This window comes from Betta splendens, chromosome 12, assembly GCF_900634795.4.
Source record: "Betta splendens chromosome 12, fBetSpl5.4, whole genome shotgun sequence".
Taxonomy (NCBI): Eukaryota; Metazoa; Chordata; class Actinopteri; order Anabantiformes; family Osphronemidae; genus Betta; species Betta splendens.
In genome coordinates this window covers 9,586,568-9,604,720 of record NC_040892.2, presented here as the reverse complement: position 1 = coordinate 9,604,720, position 18,153 = coordinate 9,586,568, and the positions used below count along the sequence as shown (strand labels likewise).

The 18,153-nt window shown below is 42.8% G+C and overlaps 1 protein-coding gene across 1 annotated transcript; it reads left to right on the top strand.

Moving 5' to 3' along the window:
• The first annotated feature begins 1,247 nt into the window (after window positions 1–1,247).
• Window positions 1,248–17,845, top strand: jmy (junction mediating and regulatory protein, p53 cofactor). The gene is made up of 10 exons (XM_029168705.3): window positions 1,248–2,650; window positions 7,245–7,418; window positions 12,213–12,363; window positions 12,637–12,806; window positions 13,254–13,419; window positions 13,568–13,758; window positions 13,837–13,926; window positions 14,143–14,238; window positions 14,324–14,819; window positions 14,933–17,845. The coding sequence occupies exons 1-10, from the start codon at window positions 1,760–1,762 to the stop codon at window positions 15,241–15,243; spliced, it is 2,736 nt and encodes a 911-aa protein (XP_029024538.1). The 5' UTR covers window positions 1,248–1,759; the 3' UTR covers window positions 15,244–17,845.
• Window positions 17,846–18,153: the final 308 nt, after the last annotated feature.

Below are 18,153 nucleotides of genomic sequence, written 5' to 3'. Positions count from 1 at the left end.
CCTCTCCACTGTCATCTAGTGTTTGCTTAGGATTTGTTGGGTTTTCTATACAACTAAATAAAGTTGTATTATTATTTTGCAAGGTCTCAAACCTTCAATTATCAAGTGCCTTGAGATAAATATTTTTTTATTTTAAATTTAATTGGAATTGTTTGCTTTTTCATATTCAGTGTATTCTATAGTAGTTTTCTCCCTGCACAAGAAAACAAGCAACCAAACATTGATGGAAAGGTCTCTGTGTTGTTCAGTATTTCATTTTTGTTTTTATGTATTGCATTGTAAGCAAAATAACTGTCTATGTGAATTTCACATATATGCTCTATGTGGCTCACTGCAGTAAAAGTAGTTAGGGCTTGGGTATCAAAATGTAGATGCTTGTGTCATATTTAGATTCAGAAGCTGCTAACTATTCGACGAAACAGACAAAGCTTTGTTTGGGACCAAAAGATTTTTGACCCATTTGGACTTCCGTACAGAATCGGTCCGTCAGCACGTTTCATGCGTGCTTGCGTCATGGGTTTGCCCACGTGCAGATGTTTATGCTCCTCGTGCACGTCTTCAATACCGCCAGAAAAATAAAAGAGAGGAAAATTAAACAACAATTTAATGACTGTAATTTATTTAATACGTGAACAAATGAATTCGTATTCGTTTTTTGTGTTTGTTTCTTGTTTAAATTTAATAAAAACACTCCTAATAGTAACGGGGCTATTATGATGCCTTCATGACTCATCGGACGCAGCGGTGGACCGATTGAAAGTGAAAAACCATACAACTTATTACTTAACCTAGGATTAAAGATTTGTGTGTATTCGATTACAGTATTGTAAAATGATGTAAACTTATATGAAACATGATTTTATATCAACAGATGGGGTTCGAAAGAGATTTATGAACGAGTATGGCAAATGTACGAAAACAAAAAAAAACATGAAAAAGGTGAACTGACTCTTCATTCAATCAATATTTGATTACTATTGCATGTTTGGATATAAACCATGTAGGATATAAACTAATAAAATAGAAATTATTTTTGAATTAACCCTATGCCATACACATAACCCCATGTCAGTATTTTAACAAATACACAGACTAACGTTATGTCAAAGCAGCTACCAAGAATTTGCATTTAAACGTAGCAAACTTTGGCATTTATTTTATGACCGCTTTTAAACTGCGTTTGTTTGTACAATTTCCATCCTTGTCCTCGAAGGCAGCACTTGGAGGGGGAAGGGTGCAGCGGTTAAATCCCTCCCCGGATTTGACAGACACGCACGCACCTCCGCTGCTTGTAAACACAAGCTCACACGTGACGCCGAGAGCCGAGCCGCGCGACCGCATTGTCTGGCAGCGGGGACAAAGAGCAACACAGTCCGCGCGAGCGTCCGGGGCAGGTGAGCAGCCAGGTGTCATGACAACCACGGTGTCTGCCCCAAAATGAAGCCGAGGTCACCTCTTCGGTTACGCCGATGCGTCCGATGAACTTATCCACGTCTGAGCCGTTCGAGGCGATAACGACGTGAGCTGCGCTTTCGCCCGCTCGCTCACAACTGGCAGCGGGTAAACAAAGCTGGACATCCTTTGTTTCACCTTTTTTTTATTTTGGTCGCTCGTTCGCTCGCGCTGCGCCACGTTTGACGCTACTTTTTTAGCCGTTTGACGGCAGCTAGCTAAGTTAGCAGTAGCCTCTAGTCTCGACTCGCGAGGAGATTTCCCAGCTAGATACGTTAATCTTCTTATTTTTTACTGGCTGGATGAAATGTCATTCACCATGGAGGATAACCTGGAGTGCGGGTGGGTGTCCGTCCGACCTAAAATCTTCGATGAGAAGGAGAGGCACAAATTTGTTTTCATCGTGGCCTGGAACGACATCGAGGGAAAGTTCGCCATAACCTGCCACAACAGAACCGTGCAGAGACGGACTACTTTTCTGGACCCGCTGCTCGACTGTAACGCTAGCGCCGCGGCTACGCTCCCCGTCCCCGGTGCCTCCGTGGCAGAAAAACACGCAAAAAGCCTGGTCTCGACGAGGAAAGATGGAGTCTGCCCAGCGGGTAAAGTTAGACCACACTCCGTCCCCAAAGGAAAACCCACAGCAAAAACGGCCGGCGGGGAAAATAAGGCTCATCAAGTCGGTGGTTCACATATATCGGAGTCTTTAAGTCCCACGTTAGAGTCGTGGGATATTGTGACACCCAAAGTGATGGACATAGAGATCCTGGACCCCGTGGACGTGCTGCTCTCTCCGGACGACGCAGACCCGGGGGACGGCGAAAACGTCGCCGGCGGCCGCGAGGACTTCAGCTGGGCCGGGCTCTTCTCCTTTCAGGACCTGAGGGCAGCTCACCTCCAGCTCTGCGCCGTCAACTCCGACTTAGAGCCGTGCCTGCCCTCCTTCCCGGAGGAGCAGTCGGGGGTGTGGACGGTCCTGTTCGGTGGGCCCGGCGTGTCGCAGCGGGAGACGGACGCCCTGTGCTACCAGCTACAGGTGTACCTCGGCCATGCCCTGGACACCTGCGGCTGGAAGATCCTCTCGCAGGTGCTTTTCTCCGAGAGCGACGACGTGGAGGAGTACTACGAGAGCCTGAGCGAGCTGCGGCAGAAAGGCTACGAAGATGCGCTGGAGCGAGCCAGAAGACGCATGCAAGAGGTGAGTGAGAGATCCCCCTTAATTGGAGTGGATGAAAGATGCGATTGTTCCCTAAAGAAAATACCAAAACACGTTGAAACCCATCAAAATGTCCCTGTGTTTTATCTTTCAACACAAAGGTGGCTTTACTGTTTTGGAAAGTACTTTGACTGTTTGTCAAGCCATCAAGTAGTTTGCTGCTCATCTAGTTCAAGTTAGCATCTAGTTTGTTAGAGTTGTTATTGTTGTAGATTTAGATAAGACAAAAATGCTAAACCACGCTTCTGAAGTGTGATTGTTGGTATTTGTTATATATGATAGTAAATTTATATGTGGCTCAGATGCAAAAAGGCACAATTAAAACACAGGAGGAGTCACAAAATGCTACCCATACTTGAGCATTCATTAATTATTAACTGATGTGTTTCATACTTTGCCTTTTAGATTTACCATAACTAAACAAAACCCGGAGACCGGCCCCACATAATATGTCATTTTCTGGGAATAATTGTGCCTCATGGTCGGTTTCCCCTCCTCTCTCTTTGTCCCCCTGCGATCTACCATCTGTTACTGCACGTTTCCAGGCCTGTAATATGATCTGGTTCGTCCAAACATCCCTCTGCCGTTGGTGGAGCAGTGTGAGGGGTGTTACACAGAAACGCAGACGAACAATTAGAGGTGGAGTTACAGAAAGGATGTGTCACCACACAGATTGTTTCAGTGTTAGTCCAGACATACAGTACATTTATTCAACAAGCACACAAGCAGTATATTATTATTCAAGTGGTTAATGAAAACATCAGTGATGACTCCTATTCTACTCCTCTTAAGAACTACACATAATAATAGAAAAGGTAAGTTAAACTTAATCATGATCACTGGGTTCAACAGCAGACAAAAAAAACCTGGAAAAGACTTTGCTTCAGCTGACTGACACAAAGCAAAAACAGCTGGTCAAAGGCTTGGCCCAACAAGGAAGGAAATTATTGTAATGACATAATGTCTCACTTATTTAAACATTGAGAGTTTGTTACAGTAGGTCCCCTTGTAAAATGTGATGGATTCCATTACAAGACAGCCAGGTTTTTATTAGGGAACAGTATTTGACAAAGCACTTGTATGCATTTGCATCTCATTACATAGGTGGTATGCAATGATAATATCTTTGGCCTATTATAGTCTGGCCTATTAAAGTGGCCGGTCCATGTCATAAAGCTTTCTTGTATAGGTCTTCTCAAAGAAGTACGTTGTTTCTTTCTTGCACCCTTTTGAACTGGGTGCTCAGGACTGCTGGTTGTATATCACAGGCAACTTGTAGCTGTGAGCTTTCACTGTGGAAATTACTCATGGACATTTTCCAATGTTCCAATAAATTAATTAATTATTTAAACAGTTTACAAATATGCATCCAGAATGCAATCAGCAGATTAATTAGTAGTGTAAATGATCAGAGAACATTGTGAAAATGTGATTTTTTTTTTTTTTAGTTTTTCACATATTTGTATTTCATATCTGTAAATGTATGAATTTAGAAATACATAATATTGAAAAACAGTTTAATAGTTCCATAAACTAAAGTCTCAAAAGTCTAGAAATGATTCTGTGCAGAGTTAGTGCAGACAACAACAGAAGTAAAATTTACGGCACGGCATGATCAGTAAATTGCACTTGGTCCACTTTTCCTGGTCACTAAGTTCATTCTTGATTAACCCGGACTGAGGGCAATAAAACAAACAGAGTGCTGACCTGACCCCAGCTCTCAAAGGGGTCTAGTCTAGTCGGCGTTTAGATGGTAGAGGAAAATAGCTCTCACATTTTACTCTTGTTAAACTTAAATGAGATCTGATATGATCCTTTACTGTTATGTCAACTTAAAATGTGTGGTTGTGTCATGTGTAAGCAACAGCTGGAGAAGCGCTGCCATGGCCATTAGGCAACATAACTGATTAGTGGTAAACACTCAGATACAGGATGTGCTTTTGTCACTCACTGACCAGAGACTTTGTTTTTTTCTTATCTGTGATCTGTTTTTACTCAGGCAGCTTGTCTACTGTAAACCTGACACACTGCAAGCCAATGGCTTCATGCTAATGTCTTTAAAATGTGTTCTTGTTATTCTCTGATGTTGATAATGTAAATTGCATGCAGCACAAATTCAACGTTGAATAGTATGATGAAAGTAGGCCTCATGCTATAACATAAGCCAGGTGACTACTGTAAATGCTGCTTACAGACATTTGTTTTTCTCCATTGATCATTCTCTCCTCTGCAGAAATGCAGCTGTGCATCCATCTGATTAAAAGCTACAGATACTCAGTTTAATATCATAGAGGAAACTTGGATAAAGTCCAGTGAGGTTGCTTAGAGGTGGCTTCTTTAAATGGCTTATTTTCTTCTAAGATTGGAAAAATCTAACACAGATAAAAGTGGAATATTTACTCTTTTAAAAAGCAGCCATTTGGACTCAGCTTCCCTGTTTAGAGTAATCTGGGTAGGATTTGGGAGTTTCGCTATTATGGTGCATGGTTTTAACGTTGATAGTGTAACTAAAACAAAGCAAGCTTAAAATGTTTTTAAAAGTTTCCGTGAATGTGTTTTTGTTAAAGGTTAGGCTAAACCTGTGTTTGTTCTGCTTACACACGTTATAATTTATTTTCCTGTCTGTCTGTGCTGGATCACCTTAGATTTCCTTATTGCGTGTATTCATTTTCTCACGCCTGCTCCATGTTTGGTACCTACATGTGCCCACAGGTTGTGTGTGTCAAGGTGAGTTTTCTTGACAGGTGCAGCTCCAGCATCAGCCTGTCGTACTATATCATAGTGAACCAGTGTTGTAGCTTTATTTGTTTACGTTAAGTGATTTTCGCTGTGCAATGTAGGTAGTTTTACGTGTGTTACACTTACTCACTGCTGCATACACTGCATAAACAAAGGCATGTGCTGCCAGTCTGTTTTGTTTTCCTGTGTTTGAGCCAAACACTTGATTTGTAGATCAACAGATTGTCATGTAGCCTTCATGAATATTTTATGATCCTATATCTGTTGCATATGAAAACTAAGTTAAAGATGGCATCTGTGAGTCTTCTGTGGGTGGGCAGGAGGATTATTTGAAAGAAGGTGATGTTCTTTTTATAATAATTTTATGACTTAAGTGAGTTTGAAAAGAGCTTTTTATTGCAGTGTCTGCTCAGTTTAGATTTGAGACGTGTTCCTTCTATGAGATACCTCATTAAAGAAGTACTCCAACAGAAGAGTGATGATAGGGCTGGAGCGGTTATACTGAAGCAGTATATCACTCAGAATATCTTCTAATTATGTACTCAGTGCACATTGGAGTGCTTTAAGCAAACTCAACAACTAAATTTAGCAGAGGAACTTTCATTCTTTAATGACAACTTGCACATATGTAAGATGGAAAGTAAAGAGTAATATTACACAAACCCTTGTTAATTCAGATTCAAAAGTATTCAATTTGTTATAATTTATAATAAGGAGAAACCATGGTGATCTATCCAATTTTTTGACCTTTTGTTTGTAAGGGTATTTAAATGATTAGGCTTTAATTAAGACAAGTAGCCTTTGAAGTGCAGGCTCAGCAGCTCAACAGTCAAAGGCTGTCTGGCTTCTTGCTTTAAATAGACTGACCCATACATGCAGCTTTAACTATGTAAATTTATTGTAAACAGGAAATTAGAATGCTTTATTGAATATGAAATTAGTGCTAGCTTAAAATTACATGATAAAAGAAACATCTAATCTATCAACATCTAATGTCTGTCATTTATTTGTTTATTGTAATATACAGTAGAGTTGTGTAAGTCTTAATTTTAGTTTTGGTGATTGTAAGTTAAATTGGTACCTAGTTAGCTCATTTGAGGCCAGGGGCATTCCAGCCCAGCAGGGGCTGCGGAGGCAGGGAGTAAGGGTGGCCACTGGTTACCAGGGAGATACAGACCCAAGGTAAACAGTAGCAGCAGTGTTCGATCTGAATCATGTAGTGTCTACCCCAGTCTCCAACGTGGAGGGCTCTGGGAAAGCAGCCTAGGACCCTCTATTCATATCTGTAGCTGTAGATGGAGACTGGATGGTGGTACATTTCAATATCACCAGAAAGCGAAGTGAAGGAGCTTTTTGTTGTCTATGAATTGGAGCTGCTGGTTTCTGAGAGTTGTGAGAGGAATATTTGTGTGTACAATAGCTGTTTTGATAGTGTTTATCTTAGGAACAATGAACGGTCTGTGGATAGCTGGACATATGGTATGAATCAGCAACAGGACCGATTTATTCCCATTGTGTTACTTTCAGGCAATGCAGCTTACGGTATCCTTCGTGACCACACACCGCTGTGCCTGCACCTCAAAACGCCTGCACTATAAAACAGGCCTGTTTCCTTTCAACGTTGAAAGAGCTTTTGTTTCTTTTTAGTTGTGAATTAGTCAGAATTAGTTCCAACATGTTGAAATCTGCTTTGTAATCTTGGTGTTTTTTTAAAATAAGAAGTTGTACACTTCAGTGTTTTTAAGTGATTATAACAAAATGTGTGTAACTCCAGTGTCCTGTGGATTCTGATTGCTCCAGTTTTTCAGCTTCATTTCCCCTCTCTGTTTGGCCCCAGGTGTTGGACAAGCACAAAGCCATGGACAGTATGGTGGATCTGCTGCAGGTGTACCCAGAGGAGGACGAGGCGTATGGAGAGATGCTGGAGGCAACAACTCAGCTGTACCACTACCTGCTTCAACCTTTCAGGGACATGAGGGAGCTGGCAATGCTGCGTAGACAGCAGATTAAGGTAATACACATTCATGCCATCTGCTTCAGTAGGGTTTAGGTAGGTATACACCTCAATGTAGTAGGATAGTATCTAGTAACTAGTCTGTGCTGGCGGACTTTGTCAGACTAGCTCTGAACAAAACTACAATTTATGTGTTTTTTGTGGTTTTAAAAGCTAAGGTTGGAGCTGGGAAACCAGCCCTAAACCATGGCAATATCCTCCACTGAGCCTTCCCTCCTAAGTCCGTTGTAATGACCTTAGCATTAGTTGCAGAGACTACATGTGATGATGGTGGTGGGGTAGCAGCCAATCTGTGTTACGCTGTAGCGTTGCATCAGGGGGCTGTGGAGGGCAGAGGATCAGCCAGAGAGGCTTTTTCCCCACCCAGAGCAGATTATCAACTAGCGTGAGTATTATTACAGCAGTCACTAAACCACTCGGTAGTTCTGCAGCCTCAGCGCTGTTGTCTTCCACTCCATCTTTGTATACAGTAGTGTTTGTTTGTCTGTCTTTATTGGATGCTTCATATTAGCAGATGAAAATACAACATGGCTGGAGAGGTCAGTGGGTCACAGTTACACCTCCATGTTGTAAAGTTCTTTAGCAACCCAACAAAAAATATTCACTTTTTCTTACAGGGAGAAGTGAAGGACTTGTTGAACTCAAAAGGTCTCAACAGTCACTGTTAGAAACATGTTTTTATTATTGTAGTAGATTATCAGGCCTGTATGTGTCACATGTGACTGAATTATAGTAGAAGGAAGGAATGTTGGTACTGATGCAACCTGCAGGAACCTGACACTTTCCTCCACTATGCTGCTCCTGTTAATGGTTATCTTATTGATGAGTGAGACATTTATCTGGCAAGTGATTGGAGAGTTGACCTTTTATAAAACAAGAATGTACAGCACGCAGGTGTGTCCATTCCATTCCACACAAGCTCTGAGTTGACAGTTGATTGTTTCTGTGAGGTGGAGTTGAAACCAGAAACGTGTAGCAGAGAGGAAAGTGTGCTAGTGGCAAAGATAAAGCAGCAGCAAAAATAACAGTCTTATCCACTGCTGAGAAACAGCACAAGCACAACTTTGTGTGTGTCTCGTTAGTCTGCGTCAAACTGGACTGTGAAACCAGGGCTAGCATGATGTTGTGTCTTTAATGGATTTGTGCTGCCCCTACCTTTGTCTCAGACAGTCTCTGTGTTGTGTTGTGTTGTGTTGTGTTGTGTTGTGTTGTGTTGTAAGGACTACATTCCTTGTCTAGCTTACTGCTCCAGCATCGTGTCACTATCCAGCAAGTGACAGTGTGGGTGTGTTTATGATCATATTTGTGTTCTTGGGTGGGTGCTGAACTAAATTTAGACATTTCATTGAATCACAAAATGTTTATAGCATATTCTTCCTGAAGGATAAGCCTGGTGATAGATTATATTAAGTTTTGTCAACAAGCCCTCAAAGCACAGTTAACCCAACAATTGAAGGATACTTACGTTGGCTTCACGTTAAGAAGGTTTTTATCTGAAAGGGTGTGAGCAGTGTGTCAGCTGCTTTCGGGCGTGCTGCAATGAGTACAGAGTTTAGGTCATCTGTATCTGAGGGGCCCCAACCCCCAACAAACCAAACAAGGCTGTGGATCGACAGAATTGTTACAGCCTGAACTCTCTTGTTGTTAATACTGTATGTATTTTCTACTGTAAATGGATTAACCCACAGTTCCTCCAGTTCCTCTGCAAATAATATGATTAGTGTTTGCAAAAATCTGTATGAAAACACACCAGAGGGTCTAAAGGTGATTGTTGTGTCACTTAAAGAAAAATGATTTTTTGGATTGATTTTCCTGAGAATCTGAACTCTGCACAGGCCAAAGTTTCCAGTTCTACCACCTGCTTCCCTCAGGGCCACGCAACGGCTGAACACAAAGTGGCATGCAAATGATGCTTGATGCCTGCAGAGGTGGCGGGTTGCTCTCAGACTCATGAGTCAGGGGACTGTGGAGGTGTGTGTTTTGGGAAGGAAGCGAGGCAGGGTCACACAGGTCTGTCATTTGCATACAGTTTGCATCCTGCTTTATGTCACTGACGATTTTGACTTAATCTCACAGTGGCACCTGCGAGGTTGTTGTAACCTGAGCTTAGAGCTATAATATGGATATAAAGGTCTAATCATGTTGACCTTAGCCAGTAAACAGTAAAATAAATGTACAGGAAAATATTCAGAAGGTTAGTGAGGTTAAAAGTTGAGTTGAGTTTAGGGACTGTTGTCCCTAAACATAGTTCTTAGGAATATTTGTTAACTCTAAACATTTAAAACCACTGAAAGCTTCACATTATCCTCCTTAGAAACTAGTAGTAGTAGTAGTTGCAGATTTTCTTATATTCATAAATAGATTTTTTTGTGTAGTTCCATCTTTTCTGCAAGTTCTATCTAGTCCATTCATGAGTCTAAAGCAATGGCTGGTTCGCTGTGGGATGTCTCTGTTGCATAACGGAGTCAGGCAGTGAGGTGTCCAGTTGCCTGAAGGGTCAGAGGTTATCCATGAATTAAGAATGGGGTTTATTTGTCAGAGATAGTTTTTGTAACAAAGATCCAGTTACAGCTTCATAGTGACTCCATTACGCTGTTGTTGTCAAGGTGGTGCCTCTGTAACAGCTGCTGTGTTCACCTGCAGATGTCAACCTAATAATACCACAGGATCTATGCTCATTCCTTTGGCCTTTATTGCAGCAAAGGATTTACTTTAATGCTAATTTGCCTGTGTTGTTCAGTACCTTCAAATCACTAGCCTTGTAGAATAACCTGGTGTTTTGGACAATCCTCCCCCACAGCTGCCTGATTGTGTGAAATGGTCTGCTATCAGTTGCAAAAAGCCATTACCTGCTATTTTAACCAAATGAGATAAGCGCCGCCATGACCACATCAGTGTCGTCATCCCAGCACTTCACCACACAAACTGACATTCCCTCTATTTTCGGCAAGTCTGCGTGTTGTCATGAGCAGCTGCTAAAGCAAATGACGTGTTAAATCTCCCCCACTGTTTAAAGAGGGTGGTAAAAAGGACAGGCTAAGGATGTAGCTCAGCTGTTGACTGAGAGTGCTTTAGGCTTTTGGTCCAAACATTGTTGCTCAAAATGCACAGGTGTGTGTCTTCCTAAACAATGTTCAGTCAGTCTAGTCAAAATACAGGTTAGTGATTATTAGAGTAAACAGGATGCAGCTGACCCCGATCTGCCACGTTCAAATGGTTTCAAGTGTACTCTCACTGTCACTAACAAATGACGTGTTAAAGGTGAAAGGCTCCGAATACATTTATCCTGTAGTGAACTGTATGTAGATGCTGTTTAGTCTCCATAAAACCAGTCTAACAAATGACAACCAGGCAATCAATGCATGGGACAATGGGTCCTTTCAAACATCTGAAGTGCTGGAGGTGGTGTGAGAGTCACCAGGTCTCACTCGGCCATTTGTTGTTGTGTAGGTGCTAGGTTCTGGGTCCCTTTGCATGTAGGTGCAGCGCTTCAAGTGTGAGCTCATGGCTCTGAGAAGGTTGAACTTTTACTGTCTTTATCTGTAGGCTGCTCTTTTTCCTCAAGATACTTGCTTCTGTCAGGCTGTCTCTGTGCTCTCTGACGTAATCCCTCGCCCCCCACTTTCACCCCAGAACCACTCCCCGTTCTCGTGCCTCACGTGCAGACACACTGAAAGCCTGAATATGCTGACTGACATAAATCAAGGTCCTTGAGGTTGACTGGTAATTGCCGTGGTGCTGTTTATTTCTGTGCCCCTACGCACATGTGTTCGACATAGAGATATTAATGTATGTGAGTGTATGTGCATGAGGCCCACTGTGGGAGTTCACTTTAAAGCTTGTGTACATTCTGTTCCTGGGGATTGTGTTTCTCAGTTCCCACCCAGCGCAGGGCTCCACGTGGCACAGCTTTCCCCTATAACTCACTGTTTTCACATGGACTGACACGAGCCGATGAGCTGCAATGAAATGAACTCGGGCAGACGGGATGTCGAGTGGTGTAATATAAAATCGAGCCTTTGATTGTCATCAGATCGTTTTTTTCCAGCCCAGTAGGACACTGGGTTAGCGTCAATAAACATGCACAGACATGGTTGGTCACTACTCACCGTTACCACCATCTGCTGTAACTTCATGGCATTACACTTCACTGCAGTAAACTTGGGTTTTCACGAATAACGTGAAGTAAAGTGCCCGAGGTGAAACAACAGGTCTGTGAGTTCAGTCACATCTACACGTGAACACGGGAGCAGTGGGAGCCTCCATTCAAACGTTACTGTTGCAAAATTCAAATTTAGAAAATGCACACAAAGATTTTGGCTTCCTACCAAGTCTTTCTATTTTAGATGTGGGAACTTTCACCCACTCCTGCAGATCATTCCAGGTTCTGGGTTATTTTTAGGCTCTCTGTTACACACAGCAGCCTTCAGATCTGCCCACAGCGTTTTTTTTTAACCGATGTTCCGGTCTGAGCGTCGTGAGGATTGTTCCACAAGCTTCATCTTGTATTTCTTCAGTGGAGTTTGAAACTGTTTTGCATTATTGTCATGTTGTAAAATCTGAAATCTGTTTTATTATAGAATAAAAACAGTCTATTGACAGTTGTCTGCGCCTTCATTGACATACAGTAATGCAAACAATAATTGTTATTATTATATTATTAATATCATATTAATCATAGCTTGTTTGCATCTTAAAGGTGCCAGGCATTTTACATTATACTTTCTGGTAACTAATGACTAATAACTCTGTACAGTACATTTGACCTGCTGTTCTCTGTGACCCTATCAGATCTCTTTGGAGACGGAGCGCCTGGGTCCTCGCCGCGTAGAGAGCCTGAGAAGGGAGGATGAGGAGTGGCAGAAGAAGGCTAACTCTGCAGTGCTCTCCATACAGGACCTGACTGTCAAGTTCTTTGAAACCACAACTCGAGCACAGAAAGGTAAACAAACGAAGGAGGAATTTCCTCTACTTCAAAATGAACAAAATGTCTTTGCTGTGGCCTTTTGAACTTTTGTTTCCCTGCATTGCAACATAACAAATTGCAACAGAGGTAATTAACGCCAACACTCCCTCTCTGGATGCTCACATACCAAAGTAATTTATAGTCACAGCTTCCATCATTTTAATCCTGGGGCTGTATATTTTTAAATGTCCAGTACATTTAGGATGGTGGAGATTTAATTCATGTCTGACAATCATATTTGTCTTGCAGCTCTGTATGAGCGCATGCGAGCTGACCAGAGGAAGTTTGGCAAGTCGGCGTGGGCAGCAGCAGTGGAGCGCATGGAGCGGCTGCAGTACGCCGTGTCCAAAGAAACGCTGCAGCTGATGAGAGCCAAAGAAGTCTGTCTGGAGCAGAGGAAGCATGGCTTGAAGGAGGAGGTAAAGAAACATGACACATGAGGCAAACACACCAAGAGCTTGTGATAATCAGTGAGTTTGACACAAACCCTCAACGAGATTGTAGCGAGAGATTGGAGCGAGACGGAGGGAAAGCCAGATAATAGTCATGTTAGAAAAATGACCTCATGGCTCAGACATCCTGTAACAGAGTGAATAACATCCTGATGTACAGCAGTGGAAATGACTCACTGGCAGCGACTGCTGGGTTCAAATGTTTGCTTCAGTCAAAAGGTCTTAATTGCAGTGCTGTAGCTCGGCACTTGAAGCGAGCAGGAACAGTGCCTCAGGTTCAGTTTCCACAGGATCCATTTATGTTGAAAACAAATGCGCAGTCACGTTGGGTTGGGGGAAAAATCACCCAGCCTCTGTGAAAGGCCATTTGACCTGACCTGAGTGAGCAATGCCGCTTTGCCACTGTGCTTCTAGATGCAGAGTCTGCAAGGTGGAGAAGATGCCATGCTGCGCCTGGACCAGCTGGAGGCGCTGTACTACAAGCTACAGCTGCAGCTGTATGACATTCAGGCAGAGGTGCTGCGCTGCGAGGAGCTGCTGCTCACGGCCCAGCTGCAGAGTCTACGGAGGCAGATGACAGGTGTGTGTGTGTGTGTGTGTGTGTGTGTGTGTGTGTGTGTGTGTGTGTGTGTGTGTGTGTGTGTGTGTGTGTGTGTGTGTGTGATAAGATAAAACGCACAATCATCTCTGGGCATCTATGTTGTAATCAGTCTGTTCTGTTGACCCAGAACGACAGGATGAGGTGGTCTACTACGATGCCTTCGAGAGCCCCGATGCCATGAAGGGCATTGAAGACCCTGCAGCGCCGCCATCCCCCCTCAGAGATGAAGATTTCAGTGTCCTACAGCAGAGGACGCGGCAGCTCGAGGCCCGCAGAGGTCGCATCACTGCCAAGAAAGTCTACCTCAAAAACAAGAAGGTACTGGCACTGGTTGAGGTCTGTGCAGCTGAGGATGCGACAACCCTGGATTTTATACATCTTGTTTTCTTTTAACAGGAAATCTGTGTTGTCAACCACAACCAGAAGGTGCAGCAGCAGCAGGAAGGAGGCCATGCAGACGGCAGCTCTCTGCATGCGCTGCCACAGGTGAGACTCTAACATTAGTTCTAACAGTCTCCTGGGCAGGTTGTTGTTTCATGTACTGATGAAACAATGGAATCGGCTCCAGTTGGGCTTCTATCCATTAGCGTCCATGCTGAGCCTGATCAGTGTGTGAGCTGCACACTGTTTGTAGTACTGTACCTCAGTAATGAATTTGTACCACAGCAATGTCTCAGATCTAATTTGTTGTTTCCCGTGAAGGCAGGAGAAGCTGATGAGGACAATGAAGCCAATCAAAATGCCAGAGTGAGTCAGGAGAGGCAGAGGACCCTGGACAGACTTCGCAGCCTCAAACAGGTGAGACACCCACTGCTTACTGGCCTTTACTTAGACCGGCCAACACCTTCACTGAACACTGCCTTCACTAAACATTGCCCTACAGCGTTATCCAGGTCAGGTGACTCTGAAGTCCAACCGGCTGCGTCTGAGCCAGACTCGGAGGAGAGCTGGACAGCAGCCCAACACCCAGGCGGCCAGCGTTCAGACCGACTGCATCTCCGACCTCCCAGAGCTCTCCGCACCTCCGATTCCTGATCCTTGCAGCTGCGACAGTGTGTCCTTACCAACCGTCGAACTGCAAAGCCTCGACTCCTCTCCTCCCTTCCTCTCCCTGCCATCTCCATCTGTCCTTTCACTGGTTCCTCCACCACCACCTCCTCCACCTCCCCCGCCTCCTCCTCCACCCCCCTCAGAGGACCAGCAGCAGGGTGAGAGGAGGGAGGAGAAGCCCACAGACGCCCCAGTGCGCCACCATAAAGATGAGTCCGAATCCGCATCGCTACCATTTTCCCCTCGGTTCTTTGACAGCAGCCAGCTGCAGACGGCGAGGAAGAAGCTGAGGAAGACGTCCTCGCTGGACTCATCACAGTGGAGGAGAGGTGAGGACGGATTTTATAAGGCTTCCACCAACGTGACTCTGAGATCAAGATGATGCTTTAATGTCGAAGTGAGGTTGTTCTACCTTGATAAACAACCCTGTGTGTTTCTGCAGCGAGCTCCCCCATGGATGAGGTGCTGGCTTCTCTCAAACGAGGCAGTTTCCACCTGAGGAAGGCCGAGCTGCGGGTCTTGGCTCCGGACCCAGACGACGACAGCAACAACATCCTGGCTCAGATCCGACAGGGCGTGCGGCTCAGAAAGGTACGGAGTCGACCAGAGACCCAGCGGCACGCCAAGAGCTTCCCCCACTCGACCGACGCTCTGACCCGCAGCATCCACGAGGCTCTGAGGAGAATCAAAGAGGCTTCACCAGAGTCAGAGTCTGAGGATGAAGGCCTTCCATGCACTGACTGGGAAAACTAGTTTGTGTTGTCGAAGGATTTTTTTTGTTTTTATCTTCAACAAAGAGTCAAGGAGACAAGCTGGGGTTAAATCACCTGAAGGTACCTTGGTGCAATCTGAACAAAACCCCTTGATTCCCTTTTTTATATCAAAAACAGCTCAGAATAGTTTTTCATACTTCTGCATGTTTGGAAAATGGACCACTGATCTTTTTAAAGTTGTTGTTGTTATTGTTGTGGCATTTTGGCAAGGATACAACCTCCAACCTCTCATTATGTTAGTCTACAAGTCCTACTGTACTGTAGCTTGCTGTGATGGGTTTGTCCTAGGATGTAAGCGTTTGTTTCTACATTTCTCAGTCTTCAGACTCCGCTGAAGACCCTTCCACTTTTTTACTGCATTTAATGCAGCATAGGAACATTTACATAGGAATGATTTGAGATTTAAGAGAGTTGGTTGCTGGTTGTGAAACAAGAACAACCACACCAGATGACATGACATGACATGACAGTCATCAAAATGTCTTTGTCGATAGAAAGTACTGACCAAACCATGGTCACCGACTGACTCTCAAATAATAATTAGAAACACACAGAGGTAGAATTTTAAAAATTTACGTAAACCATAACAGGAGGGAGAGTTTAGGGGTAAATTTAAAACATTCAGCAGTTTGATTGTTGTATTTAAAAACTATATGAATAAATGTATTAATAATAAATAAATAACATTTTAGAGTCATACATTACATAGATCGCGATAGAACACATTATGTTTACTTTACAATGAAAGTAATCTGCTGCAGAGGAGCTGCTAGTGGCCAAGTTAGAGTTTAAATGGTGCTAATTTGCCAAAGTGTAAATGAATACAGGCAAAGAAGGAACTGTTTAATGTCATAGCTTGTAGCTACAAGCAATTAACTGAATCCATCCAACGTTATCGCAACTGTCTGATGGCGGCCACAGTTTTACAGACTTTAGAGAAAGCTGATCCAGAAATTGTTTACACAGAGCCAACACAGGATCAGATACAGAAAGGAGAGTAAACATCTGTTCCTTCACGTGTCTAGTTTATGAACATCTGAGTTCAAGTTTATAGAGAGTAATATGTTTGCTGCCTAAGTCCTGTTTCCAGAAAGCAACTCTGGAAATATTAGAACAAACATCAGCTGTAGGAGTCCATCACTCACATTACTTTGCCTTCTCTTAACACCAGGTCAGTATTGTGACTACATCTATCTTAACCTGTTGAAATCTAAAGGATTACTTGAATCTAGTATAGGTCACTTTGTGTTGGACTGTTACCTACTTTTACTTTCTCACTTTTTTAAGTAGAGAGCTGATTGAATGGATGAACTAATACAGTCGCAATCATCCGTTGTAGTTGAAGTGATTGAGATTGACAGAAGAGCAACTATTTAACAACTCACACTGTTTGACTGTAAACGGTATCTCTTTGACTTCTGAGTTTAAAGACAGCTTTGGTTTAGGACGCTTTGGTGTGGATGATTAAGGTCATTTCTTTTGTCTGCTAGTAGTGGCTGGAGCCTCGTGCTCTCTAAACCTGACAGCGACTAAGTCAGTGTGTGAAGTTATTTTGTTTTTGTTGTTTTTAACTCACCTGAGAGTCTCTCTCTCCTTTTTCACTGCCTTGTTTCTATTCCTTTTCCGACTCACTGGAGTTGTTTGGGTTTGTCGTGTGATTTTTTTTTTTTTTTTTTTTTTACCAGTTCTGTCATGTATGAGTTGTGTCAAATGCATCTTCAGCTGAAATTCAAAAACCACACTTACTTTACTCCTGTAATGAAGAGGCTACGCACTGAGTGGATCATGGGTCAATTTAAAAGGATAGTTACTGAAATATGTTTGATGCAACTCTCATCTCTGTGCAGTAAATATGAAGAACCAGCGACTCATTCCTTTAAAAACACAAACAAAGCAGGAATGTCAATGTCTAATTGCTGTAAAAATGCTTCAACAAACAGTCAGCATGTAATTTCACTTCACAGTGAATATATGCAGTACTTGAGGCACTCTGAGGAGGCGCTCCCTGAACATGATGCGCAGATGTGAGACGTGGTGTCAAACATTTAGTCTAAGTCTGCTCATTCAGTCACAGCTGCCCTTCGTCATGGCGCAGAGTGCGTTGCATGACGACGCCGTGGCTCAGACTGTTTCTCTCATTAGCAGCAGGTGAGCCTGCTCTGACTTCACCCGCTCTCCAGTTTCTGATACTCGTGCTTTTTCAGCATCTTTGTAAAACATTTGTAAAAAACAAAATCCAGATTGTGACTTTGTAGATTTTTATTCCAACCATGACACTAGTTTCGACCTTTGACCTTTACGACCTTATGCATGTGACTGGTTTGAGGATGAACCCATCACAACGTAAGTGCAATAATGAAGATGAGTCGTTTTATGAATTATACTGTAACGAAATGTAAATCCTGAAAATATATCCGCATGCCTAAATGTACTGAAGTATTTATTGAAACTTCATATTTTAAAGCATACAAATGTACTTTGTAAGGTTTTTTGTTTTCTATCATGACATTCTTCCTGCTTTCTACATCCCACTGATTATATTTTTCCTTTCAAAATAAAAATAAGATACAGAAAATTGAAAATCTTTGGCTTCTTGTGAATTTTTGATGGTTTCTTGGAAACAACCTGATTATGGTTTACATTTTCAGACATTCCCTAAAGCTCCAGTACGTGCTTTTTCTGACATTTTATAATCTATACAATGAACTTAAATCAGATTTACCAGAAACCTATTATTAATTAATAGTCTTATGGCTTGTTTGCACCCCCCCCAAATGATGGCTTGATGATTACACTGTACCAGTATTAAATTCTTAATTAATTTCTGAGTTGTTGGCTGGTTGTCACTCCTAACAGCTGTTTAAACACTATTCATGTTAAAAACAACTAT